The sequence below is a fragment of the Anomaloglossus baeobatrachus genome, chromosome 4 (genome assembly GCF_048569485.1).
Source record: "Anomaloglossus baeobatrachus isolate aAnoBae1 chromosome 4, aAnoBae1.hap1, whole genome shotgun sequence".
Lineage (NCBI taxonomy): Eukaryota > Metazoa > Chordata > Amphibia > Anura > Aromobatidae > Anomaloglossus > Anomaloglossus baeobatrachus.
In genome coordinates this window covers 162,903,114-162,916,319 of record NC_134356.1, presented here as the reverse complement: position 1 = coordinate 162,916,319, position 13,206 = coordinate 162,903,114, and the positions used below count along the sequence as shown (strand labels likewise).

General features: G+C 45.5%; 1 protein-coding gene across 1 annotated transcript in view; it reads right to left on the bottom strand.

The window, feature by feature from the left end:
* Window positions 1-13,206, bottom strand: part of SLC4A9 (solute carrier family 4 member 9) — an 890,846-nt gene that overhangs the window by 189,258 nt on the left and 688,382 nt on the right. Inside the window, exon 15 of the mRNA XM_075344573.1 lies at window positions 7,208-7,369. Within this exon, the coding sequence (XP_075200688.1) occupies window positions 7,208-7,369 (162 nt within the window). The remainder of the gene's footprint in view (window positions 1-7,207; window positions 7,370-13,206) is intronic.

The following is a 13,206-nucleotide window of genomic DNA, read 5'->3' as shown; positions in this document are numbered from 1 at the left end:
GACACGTGATGTCAGGGCCGCCACCAGTAATTTCAGGGCCCCATACTGGGAAAATTTTTGGGCCCCCTTGAGACTCGGTCCAGGCTGGAGCCCGACTCTGCACAGCTCCACCTCCAGTCCTCAAACCTTCCACAATCCCACTGTCCACTCTGGAAAAACTCAACATCTGCACTCCACTCCCTCCCCCACTGCAGTCTGAATAGTCGTTGTGTGACAAATCATTCATATGTGATTTTCATACTTAGAGTCATGTGATGACGAACTGCTCTTCCTAATTCTTTCAATGTTGAGTGAAAAACAGAGCAGTCAGAAGAAAAGCTAATTGTCACATGACCATAAGTATGAAAATCACATGAGTGGAGTTGCCATGTGATGGCCGCTGGAACCAGCAAGCAGAGCTTAATTCTGACAGTGAGTATATTACACGTTGTTAGGATTGGGCATGTGTACCGCCCCGTGCTCGGCTGCAGCCAAGCCGCTCGGATCCGGGCTCGTGTGTCGGTGGCTCGAGCGTCTCCGGACCGGGGGTCACGTCGCTCTGTAAAGGGGCCTGGCGTGTCGAGTGGGGTTTTTGGATTAGATTTAGAGTTCATGATGCCACCCACGGGTTGTGGTGATTGGCACCACCGCTGCCGGTTAATGGGCACCCCAGGGGAGATGTTGGGGGCAGCTTGTGATGTTAACCCCTCCGTGGGCAAGGGATGGTGGCCCCGGGACGCGGATGATGTGGTGCAGTGTCGGTGCGTGGCCCGCTGGCCCAGTAGTACTCACTTGGACAAACACACGGGAGTCTCTGGTAAACCAAACGGTGGATAGTCAGTGCCCGCAGCCGGTCGCTTCGGTCCCCAAACGGTTGGTGGTGTCCGTCTTCTACTGCACCTTTTTGTAGATTTTTGACAACCGCGCTTCAGCGATGGGAGCCCCGCTCCCCGGCATGTACGTCGGGAGAGCCCGGTGGATCTTTGGCCCTTGACGGTGGCCGTTATCCGGAATCGGTGGGCTGTTGCCTTCTTTCAGGACTTTGGGTGGGAAAGGACCTAAAGTCCAGACGTCAATCAGTTAATTAACGGGGTCCGGTAGATTCGGGACCGCGTTTCAGGGTCTGAGTACCCCCACTGTGATCCGGTTTCCAGCTGGTTCCCCGGTTCGGTACCAGCGGGCCACTACCTGTCCCGGCTACCTACGGTTCCACCAGGACTGTCTTTCCGGCTCCTGCAGATGGCCACCACCGTCTGCCTCCTGGTCAAAGTGCCCGGGCTCCTACCCAGGGCACAGACAGATTTGCTCCTCCACTCCACTTCACTGAACTGTCAAAACTAATCTGACGTGTCGTTCCTGCCTCTGGGCATGTGAACTCCTGGGGGGCGTAGCCAACCGCCAGGCTCTGCCCCCATGGTGTGGCCATCAAACCCAGAGGGAGGTAACCAGGGTTTTAATGGGTTGGCTGGTGTCACCTTATTTGGGGATGGGTGTAGTGCATGGGGCTAACTGTGACTACCTGGCTAGTCCAGGGCGTCACACATTCTACAGGGCTTAATTTTATAATTAAAGGGCTTGTCCAGGTTTGAGATGAACCTCTGCAGTCACTTTAGATGACTGCTGGCTTCTTAATTCTCACAACAGTTGCACTGCACACTTTTAGGATTCTCTAGTGCCAATGGGGAGAGTGGATGATCATAAGTATTCCATTTGTATACTTCTGGCCATATGTGTTCAGCCTCATGCAATTCATTTTCATTGATCAAAGCCACGTATGTCTAGTCGGTACGTGACCACATGTCTGTAAATAGCATACTTATAGTTTTGTGACCTCCCACTCTCACCGCGGGCACCAGAGAATCCTGACAGTGTGCAGTGTGTGTGCACTGTAAGAACTCAGAAGTCTGTAGTCACAGAGTGAAAGAGAGTGACTGGAGACTCACCAAAAAATTGGGATAACCCCTTAAATGTTCCTAACATTAGAAAACATAGTAACCCTTAAATTGGCAGATGGCACAATACTTTATCAACATAGCCCTGTATAATGTAATCTTACAAGTTCTGAACTGTTACATTTGTACAGGAACAGGACTTATAACTGCACAGAAATACATCAACCGAGAGCCACCAGAGGTACAGAAATACATCACTAGAGCTCCCATCAGTACAGAAACACAGCATCAAAACCCTCATCAGTACACAAATACATCACCAGAATCACCATAGGTACAGAAATACATGACAAGAACAACAATAGGTACAGAAATAAAGCATCAAAATGCCCATCAGTACAGTAATACATCACCAGAACCACCAGCAGTGCCAAAATATATCCATATCAGTAAAAAACAGCATGAAAACCATCATCAGTACAGGAATACATCACAAGAATCGGTACACGGTTCATCAATTGTAATGTCAGGTCAGCCCTGTATATATAATTATCCTGAACCTAGAACTTCCAGTATGTTCTTAACAATGGTAAGAAGATACTGGAAGTTGTAGTTATCAATCCTTATCAGACCATACTGGAACCACAGTACTGATGAAAATTAGTCAGTATCACAAATAAACATTTACATCCACATACCTTATAGATGATGTTGTCTCTGAAGAGTCATTTTTTTTCTTTTTTTTATCCAGATGCCATGATAACTTTTCATGGTCACAGTTTGTCTCTGCAGACTTCCATCTTCTCTACTTTTCTGCAGCACATCCCAACACGATGCCTGAAAATTTAGTGTCAATATAATGTCCCTTAATAAAAATATCTGCCCAACACTGTGCTCCTAAATAAATATTTTCCCCCACTGTGTTCCCTGCACAAAACATGAGATACAAACAGTCCCTCTTATGGTACATGCCCTCCATACTGCCCCCTCCTTTCCATACTGGGCCCTCTCTTCATACTCCTCAACACTGTGTCCTCCTATACTCACACTCTCCCATTCTCACCATACTGTCCCCTCTTTGCTGCGGCCTTACACTATTCCCCAATGAAGTCCTTTCTACAAAATGCACTTACCCACACTACCCAGTTATGTCTGCATCCATCCCTCCTCCACCCTACCCAGTCTTTATGTGCAATTTTTCTCATCCCATACAGTCTCATAATGACCTCCGTAGTCATCACCACCTTGCTTCCCATGCTATGTCCAGACCCAACCCCCTACTCATACTATGTCTGCACCCATCCCTCTCCTCATACTGTGTCCGCACCCATCCCCCTCACGCCTCATACTGTTTCCGCACCCATCCCCCCTATCATGCTGTGTGCACCAATCCCGCCTCACTCCTTATACTGTGTCCCCATACTCCCCCTCCCCACTGTCCTTTAATTACAATCAATCTTCGGTGTCTTCAGCTCCATTGGAGAACTTTCCACCAGCTCTGTTCTCACCTTTGCCAATACAAGCCTTTGCACCGGGTCAAGGCTTGTATTGGCGTCTAACAGATGCTAGTATATCTGATCCCTGGGAGCCGGCACTGCAAATTCTGTGAGCCGCGGTCAGCTTGACAGCACCTCGGTCAGAGAACGTCTGACTCCCATGTAGCTGCTGGAGACACCACGGACCCCCGAATGAGGCGTTCCCTTGCCAGTTGCGCCCACCTGCCTCCTATACATACGGAAGTAGAAGAATGAAAGAGGAGGGGCCTAGGCTGCCAGCGTTGTGAGACAATGGTCATCCCTGCTACAATGAGCAGCCAGCTTGTGCTCAACGGTAGCCATGTTGTATTCAGATTCTAGTAAGTTTTAAGCAGAACAGGTTTTTGCAGAGAAAAATCAGATCACACAAATCAGAAAATCTCCAGATGCGAGTTTATATGATGATCTCAGTGTCATTAGCTACAGACAAAGATTGCTTAAGGGCAATGGAACTGAATATATGGTATTTTTGTGGTAAAATTTAGAAAATTGTGTTTAGATATAGAAAACCAGAACGGTAGATCTGTCAATTTTAGAAAAAGTTATGTGCATGTCCCAATGGCCGTGATGTGATTCATGACATAAGTAGATGAGAACATAGAAACTTAATGGTTTTCATGAAGTTAAGCGTTGATGTATATGTAAATGGTCATATTGGTTCTGTAATATCTTTGTTTAACCTGTAAATGCCTTTTTGCCGCAGAATGATGTAACTTATCTACGCCCTTTTCTGCAACATGTCACCCTTTGTCTAAACCAGGTATAAAGTGCCTTAACACCATAGTTCGGGACCAGATAGCGAGATGGCAAAATAGCCATGGCCAGATAGCCAAACCACCTACCTGCATGTGATAGCCTACTTTACGAAAGCCTGTTTCCCATTTCTACTCTGCTGTATGCTCTTTTTTTTAATAAATCCTAGCTCCTGCTTTTTAAGGATTGTCTGGACTATTTCCTCAGACTGACTAAGAACAAGGACATTGCTGTATACTCTAGTTTCTTACATGGCGAGCCAGCCAGGAGCAACAACTGATGACTGCTTCCCAAAGGACCTAAGGAGAAACTCTAGCTGAGGAGCGAGGAGTTAGGAGGAGAAAAAGGCATGGCACAACATGGAAAGTCGCTCAAATTAAACCAGCTAGAAAAGAGCATTTCTCGCGAGTGCCTCCAAGCCTGCCCAATTTTTTATAAGAAAACTACAAAAACCCAGAGACTATAAAAATATTTGTGTAACCAAGGTGAAGACTCTATGTGAGTTATCTACAAAGACGTGGTGAAACGGAAAAGTGTTGCCCGGTAGCAGTGAGGCTTTAAAAGGCGGTGGGAGACGCCTGGCAAGCATAGCGAGAAAAGCTGGGATACAGCCACACCTCTTTTGGTCGACTCAACCCGGACGTGTTTTCCATATGGGGAGGTGTGAGTATCTAACTTTTGCTTAAATTGCATTTGTTGAAACCAGAGAAGAGTAAAAAGTCATGTTTCTAGCGCTCCAGTAAAGGAGTGATAAAGGAAACAGGCAGAAAAGCACGCTAGCACCCCGCAGGTTGAAGGGGTTAATACTGAAACCACATAATTACATCGCTTACGCTGGTTTTGCAGAAGAAGGTAGTGAATTAGATTAGAAAAAAAAATAAATATTGAGGGAAATTAGAAGCTGAACAGTGGCATTGTGTAAGACAGTTATAGCTTTTTGATCAGTCCATTGATAGACATCCTCCAAGTTAATGTAGTTACATGCCGGGGGGGCACAGTGTATGAGAGAAGACAGCAGCTGAATGAGACACTGAGATGAGCAGAGGCAGCACAAAGGGAGGGGTATGTGATAGAAGGACTTCAGGGAGTTTTGGAGGGATGAAGCAAGCAGTGTTACAGAAGGGAGTCAGTGAAGAGAAAGTCAGGGAAAGGATGAAGTTTGTTATTTCTCAAAAGTTAGGAGGTAGGAAGCCCACTCCAGGATTGTTTGAATCTTTTAAAAGGAAGAAATGGGATGATGTCAGAGTTGAAGCACGTAAATGGGTTGCTGCCTGGTGCGTAGTGTTTGAGAAAAAGGTAGACACTATGGATAAGGGAGATAAATATTCTATGATGGAGCAGTTTGTGAAAAAAGTGCCCTTGGTGGGGATTTTCAAGTCTAAAGTCTTACAGAATGCCGATTCCCTTGAAGATTTTGTTAATGTTTTGTTGACCAATGTTAGGACCATGCAGTCCAAGATGAAGGGTGATGATTCCAATGTTTTTACTTAACCTCCGTCTCGAGTTGCATCTGCTGATGTCAGGTGACTAGGGTTTCTGGGGGGATACAGCCAAATGCCAAGAGCGGGCAGGTCCCCATCGGCAGATCCCCCTTGGAACCCCAGGGGTCCTCCTGTGTGTTTCATTTGTGGACAAGTGGGACATGTTAAAAGAGTTTGCCCATACCTGCTGATCCATGGGCACAATTTAATCCTCCTGTGCCCAGAGGTGTTCCTGCACCCTCCCCCAAATGAACCACAGGCGCAGTTTAACGCCTCAATGCCGCAAGGTTTTTCAGGACCCTCCCAAGGAGTTAGACCTCCGTATCCAGCTGTCAATGACAGTTTCAGCAGTATAATGGTCCTCAAATAATTAACCCTGTCTCTCAGAAGCCCTCTGCTCCACCTTTTTGATTCTGCCATTCCCGACCATCCCAGCTGGAAGATCAAGTCTGTTCAGAACAGAACCACTCCTCCCAAGTGGAATTCTCCTCGTTCCTACACTCCCCTGATACAGGAGCTGCAGGCACATGAGGACCGGGCTCTTTCTGATGATCTCTTCAAAGCTTGCTATTGCATAACATCATTTAAAGAGGTTTTCCCATGAACAAAGATAATTTTAAAGTTGATTTTAATCAATACATCTTGGAATAATAATTTCCACAATTGGTTGTGTTTAAAAAAATGTTCCTGTATTGAGATAATCTTTAAAATTTTCCCCTGCCATGTACTGTGTAATGGCTGTGCCTGACCGTACAGGGACATGGTCTGATCATATCACTGCTGCTGTGCAAAAGAGAATAGAAAGATAGATCAGAATGTGATTACAGCTGATTCTTTTTGTGAGGTAAAGCATTTCCCTGCAAGTTTTTTTAAAAAATGTTTTGCATCAAAGAAAGAATAATCTGCGATCCTATACTGTAATGTGTGTATACTTTTTACTTCCTCCCGATCCCAGGAGCTGTGTCCTGTTCAGTCCATATTCCTGTACGGTCAGACATGGCCATTACACAGAACATAGCAGGGGCACATATATAAGAATATCTCAGCACAGATTTTTTTTTTCTTTTAACACATCCAATTTGGAAATTATTATTCCAAGATTTACTGATTAAAATGAACTTTGTTTGTGAGAAAAATCCTTTAAGGGTACACTTGGTATGCAAATGACACTTGGCTCAAACTTTGCTCCAAGTATGAGCCAACTGTCACTGTGCTCCCGTTCGTTTGCATGTAAGAATTAGAGCACAGGTGTGGAGAAGATGGAGAACTTAATTTCTCTATGTTCTCCATTGCCTATGTCCGCTGTAATCGTACTGCACTCAGATGACATCCGAGTGCAGTCCGATGTTACCACTCACCCATAAATTTGTATGGGTGCACAATATCTGAATATTAGAGCCACTTGCAGTATGCTGCAATTGTTTTCTCATGCTGAATCAGCATGAAAAAAAAAATTACAGATAAAACATCGGATTGCACTTGGCTGTGTTATACACCAGTCTGAGTAAGCCCTAAAAGTGATGAAGACTGGAAAAGATATGAATACATTCTTGAATCATGCTATTACCTTTAGTTTGTACTCTTTGCGGTTAAGGATTACTGCAGTTATTTGCTGGTCCATGAATAAAAGGATTGTGATCAAAATTGCTGGAATGCCAGACAGAAGGCACACCCACCATGGATTTCCTCCAAAGGGATAAACAAACCAACCTCTGTTTGGGTTGGTGGGCTTTAAAAACAAAAGAAAAAAAATTGAGTTAATCAATTATCAAAACCATTATTTTACTTAATATGCATACGTGGGGAAAATAAGTACAGTGTACACATTGATACAATGACGATTTTGCAAGTTTTACCACATACAAAGAATGGAAAGGTTTAATTTTTATCATAGTTAACTGCAAGTATGACAGACACTAAAAAAAATCTAGAAAATCACATTGTATTATTTTTAACTAATTAACTTGCATTTTATTGAATGAAAAAAAGTATTTAATCATCTAGCGACCAGCAAGAATTCTGTCTCTCACAGACCTGTCATTTTTACTTTAAGAAGCCCTCCTACTCTGCACTCATTACCTGTATTAATTGCACCTGTTTGAACTTGTTACCTGTATAAAAGACACCTGTCCACACATTTAATCAATCACACTCTAAGCTCTTCACTATGGCCAAGACCAAAAAGCTGTCTAAAGAAACTAGGGACAAAATTGTAGGCCTGCACAAGGCTGGGATGGGCTACAGGGTAATAGGCAAGCAGCTAGGTGAGAAGGCAACAACTGTTGAAACAATTATTATAAAATGGAAGAAACATAAGATGACTGTCAATCTCACTCAGTCTGGGGCTCCATGCAAGATCTCACCTCGTAGGGTAAGGGTAATTCTGAAAATGTAAGGAATCAGCCCAGAACTACATGGGAGGACCTGGTCAATGACCTGAAGAGAGCTAGGACTACAGTCTCAAAGATTACTGTTAGTAACACACTATGCCATCATGGATTAAAATCCTGCAGGACACAGAAGGTTACCCTGCTCATGCCATCACATGTCCAGTACCGTTTGAAGTTTGCCAATGACCCTCTGGATGGTCCAGAGGAGGCATGAGAGAAGGTGTTGTGGACAGATAAGACCAAAATGCAACTTTTTAGTAACAACTCCACTCGCGTGTTTGGAAGAAGAAGAAGGATGAGTACAACCCCAAGAACACCGTCCCAACCTTTAAGCATTGGGGATGAAAACATCATACTTTGGGGGAACTTTTCTGCAATCAGGATAGGACGACTGCACTGTATTGACGGATGGATGGGATCATGTATTGCAAGATTTTTGCCAACGACCTCCTTCCCTCAATAAGAGCATCGAAGAGAGGTCGTAGATGGGTCTTCGAAACTTACAGCCAGGGCAACAAAGGAGTGGGTCTGTAAGAAGCATTTCAAGGTCCTGGAGTGGTGTAGTCTCCAGACCTTAACTCAATAGAAAATCTTTAGAAGTGCTGAAACTCAATGTTGCCCAGTGACAGCAGAGAAACCTGAAAGACCTGGAGAAGATCTGAATGGAGGAGAGGACCAAAATTAATGCTGCAGTGTGTGCAAACTTGGTCAAGAACTGTCTGACTGACCTCTGTAATTGCCCCTTTTTTCACAGACAAACATTTAGTGTTCAAGGCAAGTTTCTGTCAGTGTAACAAGGTAGAAGCCATATTAATTCCATAGTAATTAACCTACTTAAACAAAAAAGTGTGATTTGCTAATAAAAAGTATTTAGGAATGTATTTATAATAACATTTTCTTTACTTTTTTTATATTTCTTTATTTTTATTCCTGAAGATCCCTTTTAAGAATGTATTTACATATATATAGGCTGAAATTGTTCTTCACTGGCACGTACTTGAAAATACTGCTAAAAATACAGGATGCAGATGTTTTTAATGAAAAAAAATACCTGTAAACTATTATCTCTTAGAAAAACCTATTTTGAAAAAAGTAGTACATTTCCACTATGGAAAAAATTTTAAAATCTGCCGCAAAATCTATATATCTAATATCAGTTGTTGGGGGTTTTTGAGATGGACATTACCCTTGCCGATGATGAGTACCTGCAAAATAGGTAGCAGGATGTTTTGAAAACACCAAAATGAACTAAACTTTGTATAGATTTCTTTCTAACAGCTTGAGCTCATGTAAATACTGAAACTGAGCACATACAACATCTCTTCTTCATCTGCTGAGCTGCTAAATATATGTATTTGAAACTCTTAAGCGGGCTTTACACGCTACAATATATCTAACGATGTGTTGGCGAGGTCACGTCGTAAGTGACGCACATCCAGCATCGTAAGTTTTATACATATATATATATATATATATATATAGTTAAAACGTTCATCGCATACACGTTGTTCAATTTCTAAAAATTGAACGTCCGGTTGTTCAATGTTCCCGAGGTAGCACACATCGCTGTGTGTGACACCCCGGGAACAATGAACTCAGCTTACCTGCGTCCCGCGGCTCCCACCGCCCCTCCGCTTCTATTGGACGGCTGCCGTGTGACGTCACTGTGACGCCGAACGTCCCTCTCACTCCAGGAAGTGGACGTTCGCCGCCCACATCGAGGTTCTATGGAAGGTAAGTACGTGTGACGGTAATTATTCGTTTGTGCGACACATGCAACAAATTGCACATGCCGCACATACGATGGGGGCGGGTCACATCGCATACGATATCGTATGTGATATCGTAAGGTGTAAGTAGCCTTTATACATCATGATTGGGAGATTTAGAAAGATGTAAAAGAAGATTACTTAAAATATTTTGTCAGCATTTTGCATTAATATTTGTAATTTAAAACTATGCTAACTATGCAAGCATACATAATCCAAAACAATTTTAGGAAATATTTTGTAAGAAAGTAAAAAAACCTGATCTTTTGATCTAAAACACACATACAACAAAACCCATCTTCCAAATGATTATAAAGGTAATGTAAAAATGGGAAATCAGCACAAATACTGTCATGGGTGTGTCACGGTTGACAGACAGTCCTGTGGTGTTTGGCTACACAAACATCTCCCTGACATTCTATTCTTCCTGCTGTGGTGTAAATTATATCCTATGTATCTTCTCTGCTTGGGGTTAATCATTCATCTAAAGAAACATTATTCTGTGTCAGCTGTTCCTCTACCTGAGTCTTCTGGAAGATAAGTTGTCTGTTCACTTACCCCTGTTTGTGCTCCCTGTGTCTTCTTTAGAGCTTTGTGGGGTTGACTAAACACTTATTCCACCCACCCGTTACCGACGGTTAACCCCATGCCTCCCAGTCTGAACTCCAGTGAAAAGGGGGTATTTGTGTCTTCCATTCAGCACGTCACACTCTTTCTGACACAGGAATTTACACACCACAGAGTTCTTCTTTGCAACCTTAACTTTACTGTTGTCAGCGTACTTTGCCCTCCATCTAACACCAACATAACTTTCTTTACCATCAACAGACTGGGTAACCAGGGCACTGTATTTGGTCCCATAAGAGTTCTCCACAACTTTCAGCGTATTCTTCTTTGGCTGTGCCATGGCCGGTACCAGACGTACCCTTTCCCAGAGGGTGCAACCGATCATCAGTCACCGGGGGGGGTTCTTTGAGTATCCGCAGCAGGGGAAAGGTCACTTTCCCGACCAGTCGGACAGTACCCACAGCAGGGGACGAGGTTCAGACAAATATGCAGCAACAAGATCCCTTGTTCTGCCGATCCAGGATTGGCCCTTAGGGCCCACTAATTCTCGGAGATCAGGCCTCCACTACACACCACCCACAGATGTTTCTACATTCTCTCATCGGTGACTCTCCTCCTGATTTTCTCCTGCAGCTACCTTTTGTCAGCCCGTGTTCCTCCCCACTATCCCCTCAATAACTCACAGGACCAGGGAAGTGGCGAGCACACCATGGTAATCTTGTGGCCAAACAGTAAAATAACATTACAGAATAAAATGACATAACATAACAAGTAGAAATACAGGTCACAGCCAGCCTGCAAGTCTGGGGTGGGCAGAACCCAGCACCCCCCTTACACATAGATGGGAAACCTATCTAGGTTGGTCAGGGGCGCTAGAGACCAGCATAAGGTTGGGGCAACCGCCACCATCTTCCCCTTCTCTAGACACAGGGTTTTCCTGTTCTCTTGCCAAATCATAGAAGGTATATTTCCTTGATTTGCTTTCTCATTTTGTCTCATAGTTGTGGTCAACCTATAATGTCAATTTCAGGCCTCTCTCATCTTTTTAAGTGAGAGAACTTGCACAATTGGTAGCTGACTAAATAATTTTTTCCCCACTGTATGTCTGAGCTTCTGCTAAAAATGCGGGCAGTGTTGCTGCTCACCTGTCTGCGCTGCAAAGTCACTTCGGCCTTCACACTCACCGATTCATATGTGATGTTCCAACAAGGTGGAACTCTACCTTGCATATGGTGGAGATATTATGCGAGCAGCAGCAGGCAATAGTCAAGTTTCAGGTGCAGCACGAATGGCAGAATCGCTTTATGGACCAACACCACATCACTATCAATGAATGGGCCTCCATGCAGGCCCTGTGTGCTGTGTTGCACTGCTTTGAATACTCTACCAACATGGCTAGCACTAATGACACTCCAAGCTAGGATTTCTGGGCCGAAAGTGGCCACGTCCCCATCTTTCCAGCCACTGGACAGTTTTGGAGGAGGAGGAAGAACCATCTGCCCAGCAGGGTGGTCGGTAAGTTAGGTCAAGGGCAACACTGCAGCGTGGCTGTGGGAATACAGAGGAGCCATATAGCATTGCTACTTTTGCCATTGGAGTGAGATGGAAAAATGCATGAATATGTCACGCTCCCAGGATCCTGGCACCGCCTGTCACTCACCGCTCAGGTCCCCGGTCCTCCTGCCCGTGGCTGCTCCTCTCACTCCCTCTCCTGTGCGTCCTCCATGCCTCTCGTCCTCCGGTCCCGGCGTCCCGCTGCGACCCAGGACTCTGTGCCTGGCTCCCCTGCATCTCCTCCACCCCCCTCTCTGCTTCCTGCACGGGTCTCTGGCACTCCGGCCTCGCGCATGCGCATTAGGGCGAGGGCGCACTCACTCACCTCTTCTTAAAGGGCCAGCGTCACTGGAACAGGATATGGCTCATTACAGGTACAGGGTATATAAGACTTCCTTTTCCATGTGGGCGGTGCCTGTTCAACGTGTTCCTGTAGCTAGGTGTTTAGGTCCCTCTATGCTTTTGTGGCGTCCTGGACTAGCCAGGTCGTCATAGGTAACATACACACACACACACACACACACCCACTAGACAGTAACATTAGCCAAACACAAAACCCTTGTTGCCTCCCTCCAGGGTCTGATGTCCACACCAGGTAGGGCGGAGCCAAGCGGTTGGCCCCACCCACTGAGGAGTTCACAGGCCTGGAGGCGGAAAAAGCAGACAGTTGAGTGGAGGAGTGAAGTTCAGGAGGTTGAAGTGAGAGGAGTGAAGTGGAGAGTGTCTGGGTTGGTGGCCCAGGCACTGACAGCAAGGTTGGCAGACCGTGGTGGCCGTCTGAAGGAGTGGTGAATCAACACAGAACCGTAGGACCGGGGTCAGGAGGTGGCCCGCCGGTACCGATCGTGGAGCGGAGTGAAGCCAGCACACACAGGCAGGGCCATCGGACCCCGACTAGGTTTGGAGTCGCCGTCATCAGTCAAATCCGAGTGTGACAGGAACCCCAGGGGTTTCCTAACAGCCAAAGACCCGTTAGAAGGCAACCATCCGCACTGTGAGGGTATACAGCTACCGCCAAAGGTTAGAGACCCAAGGGCCAGCGCCTGCGGGCAAATGGGCTCCTCCGGTATCCATACACCGGGGAGCGGACTACCATTGGGAACCCATCGTAGTCAAGACACTACACAAAGGTGCAGGGAAAGACAGCCGCCATCACCTGTCCGGGGAGAGACACTGCAGCCGGCTGCGGGACCCGTCCATCCAGCCGTTTGGTTAACCGGAGACTTTGTGCATCTCTTGCTGAGTGAATACACCCGTGCCATCCGGCACCGCGCCGCGCTGTCCCT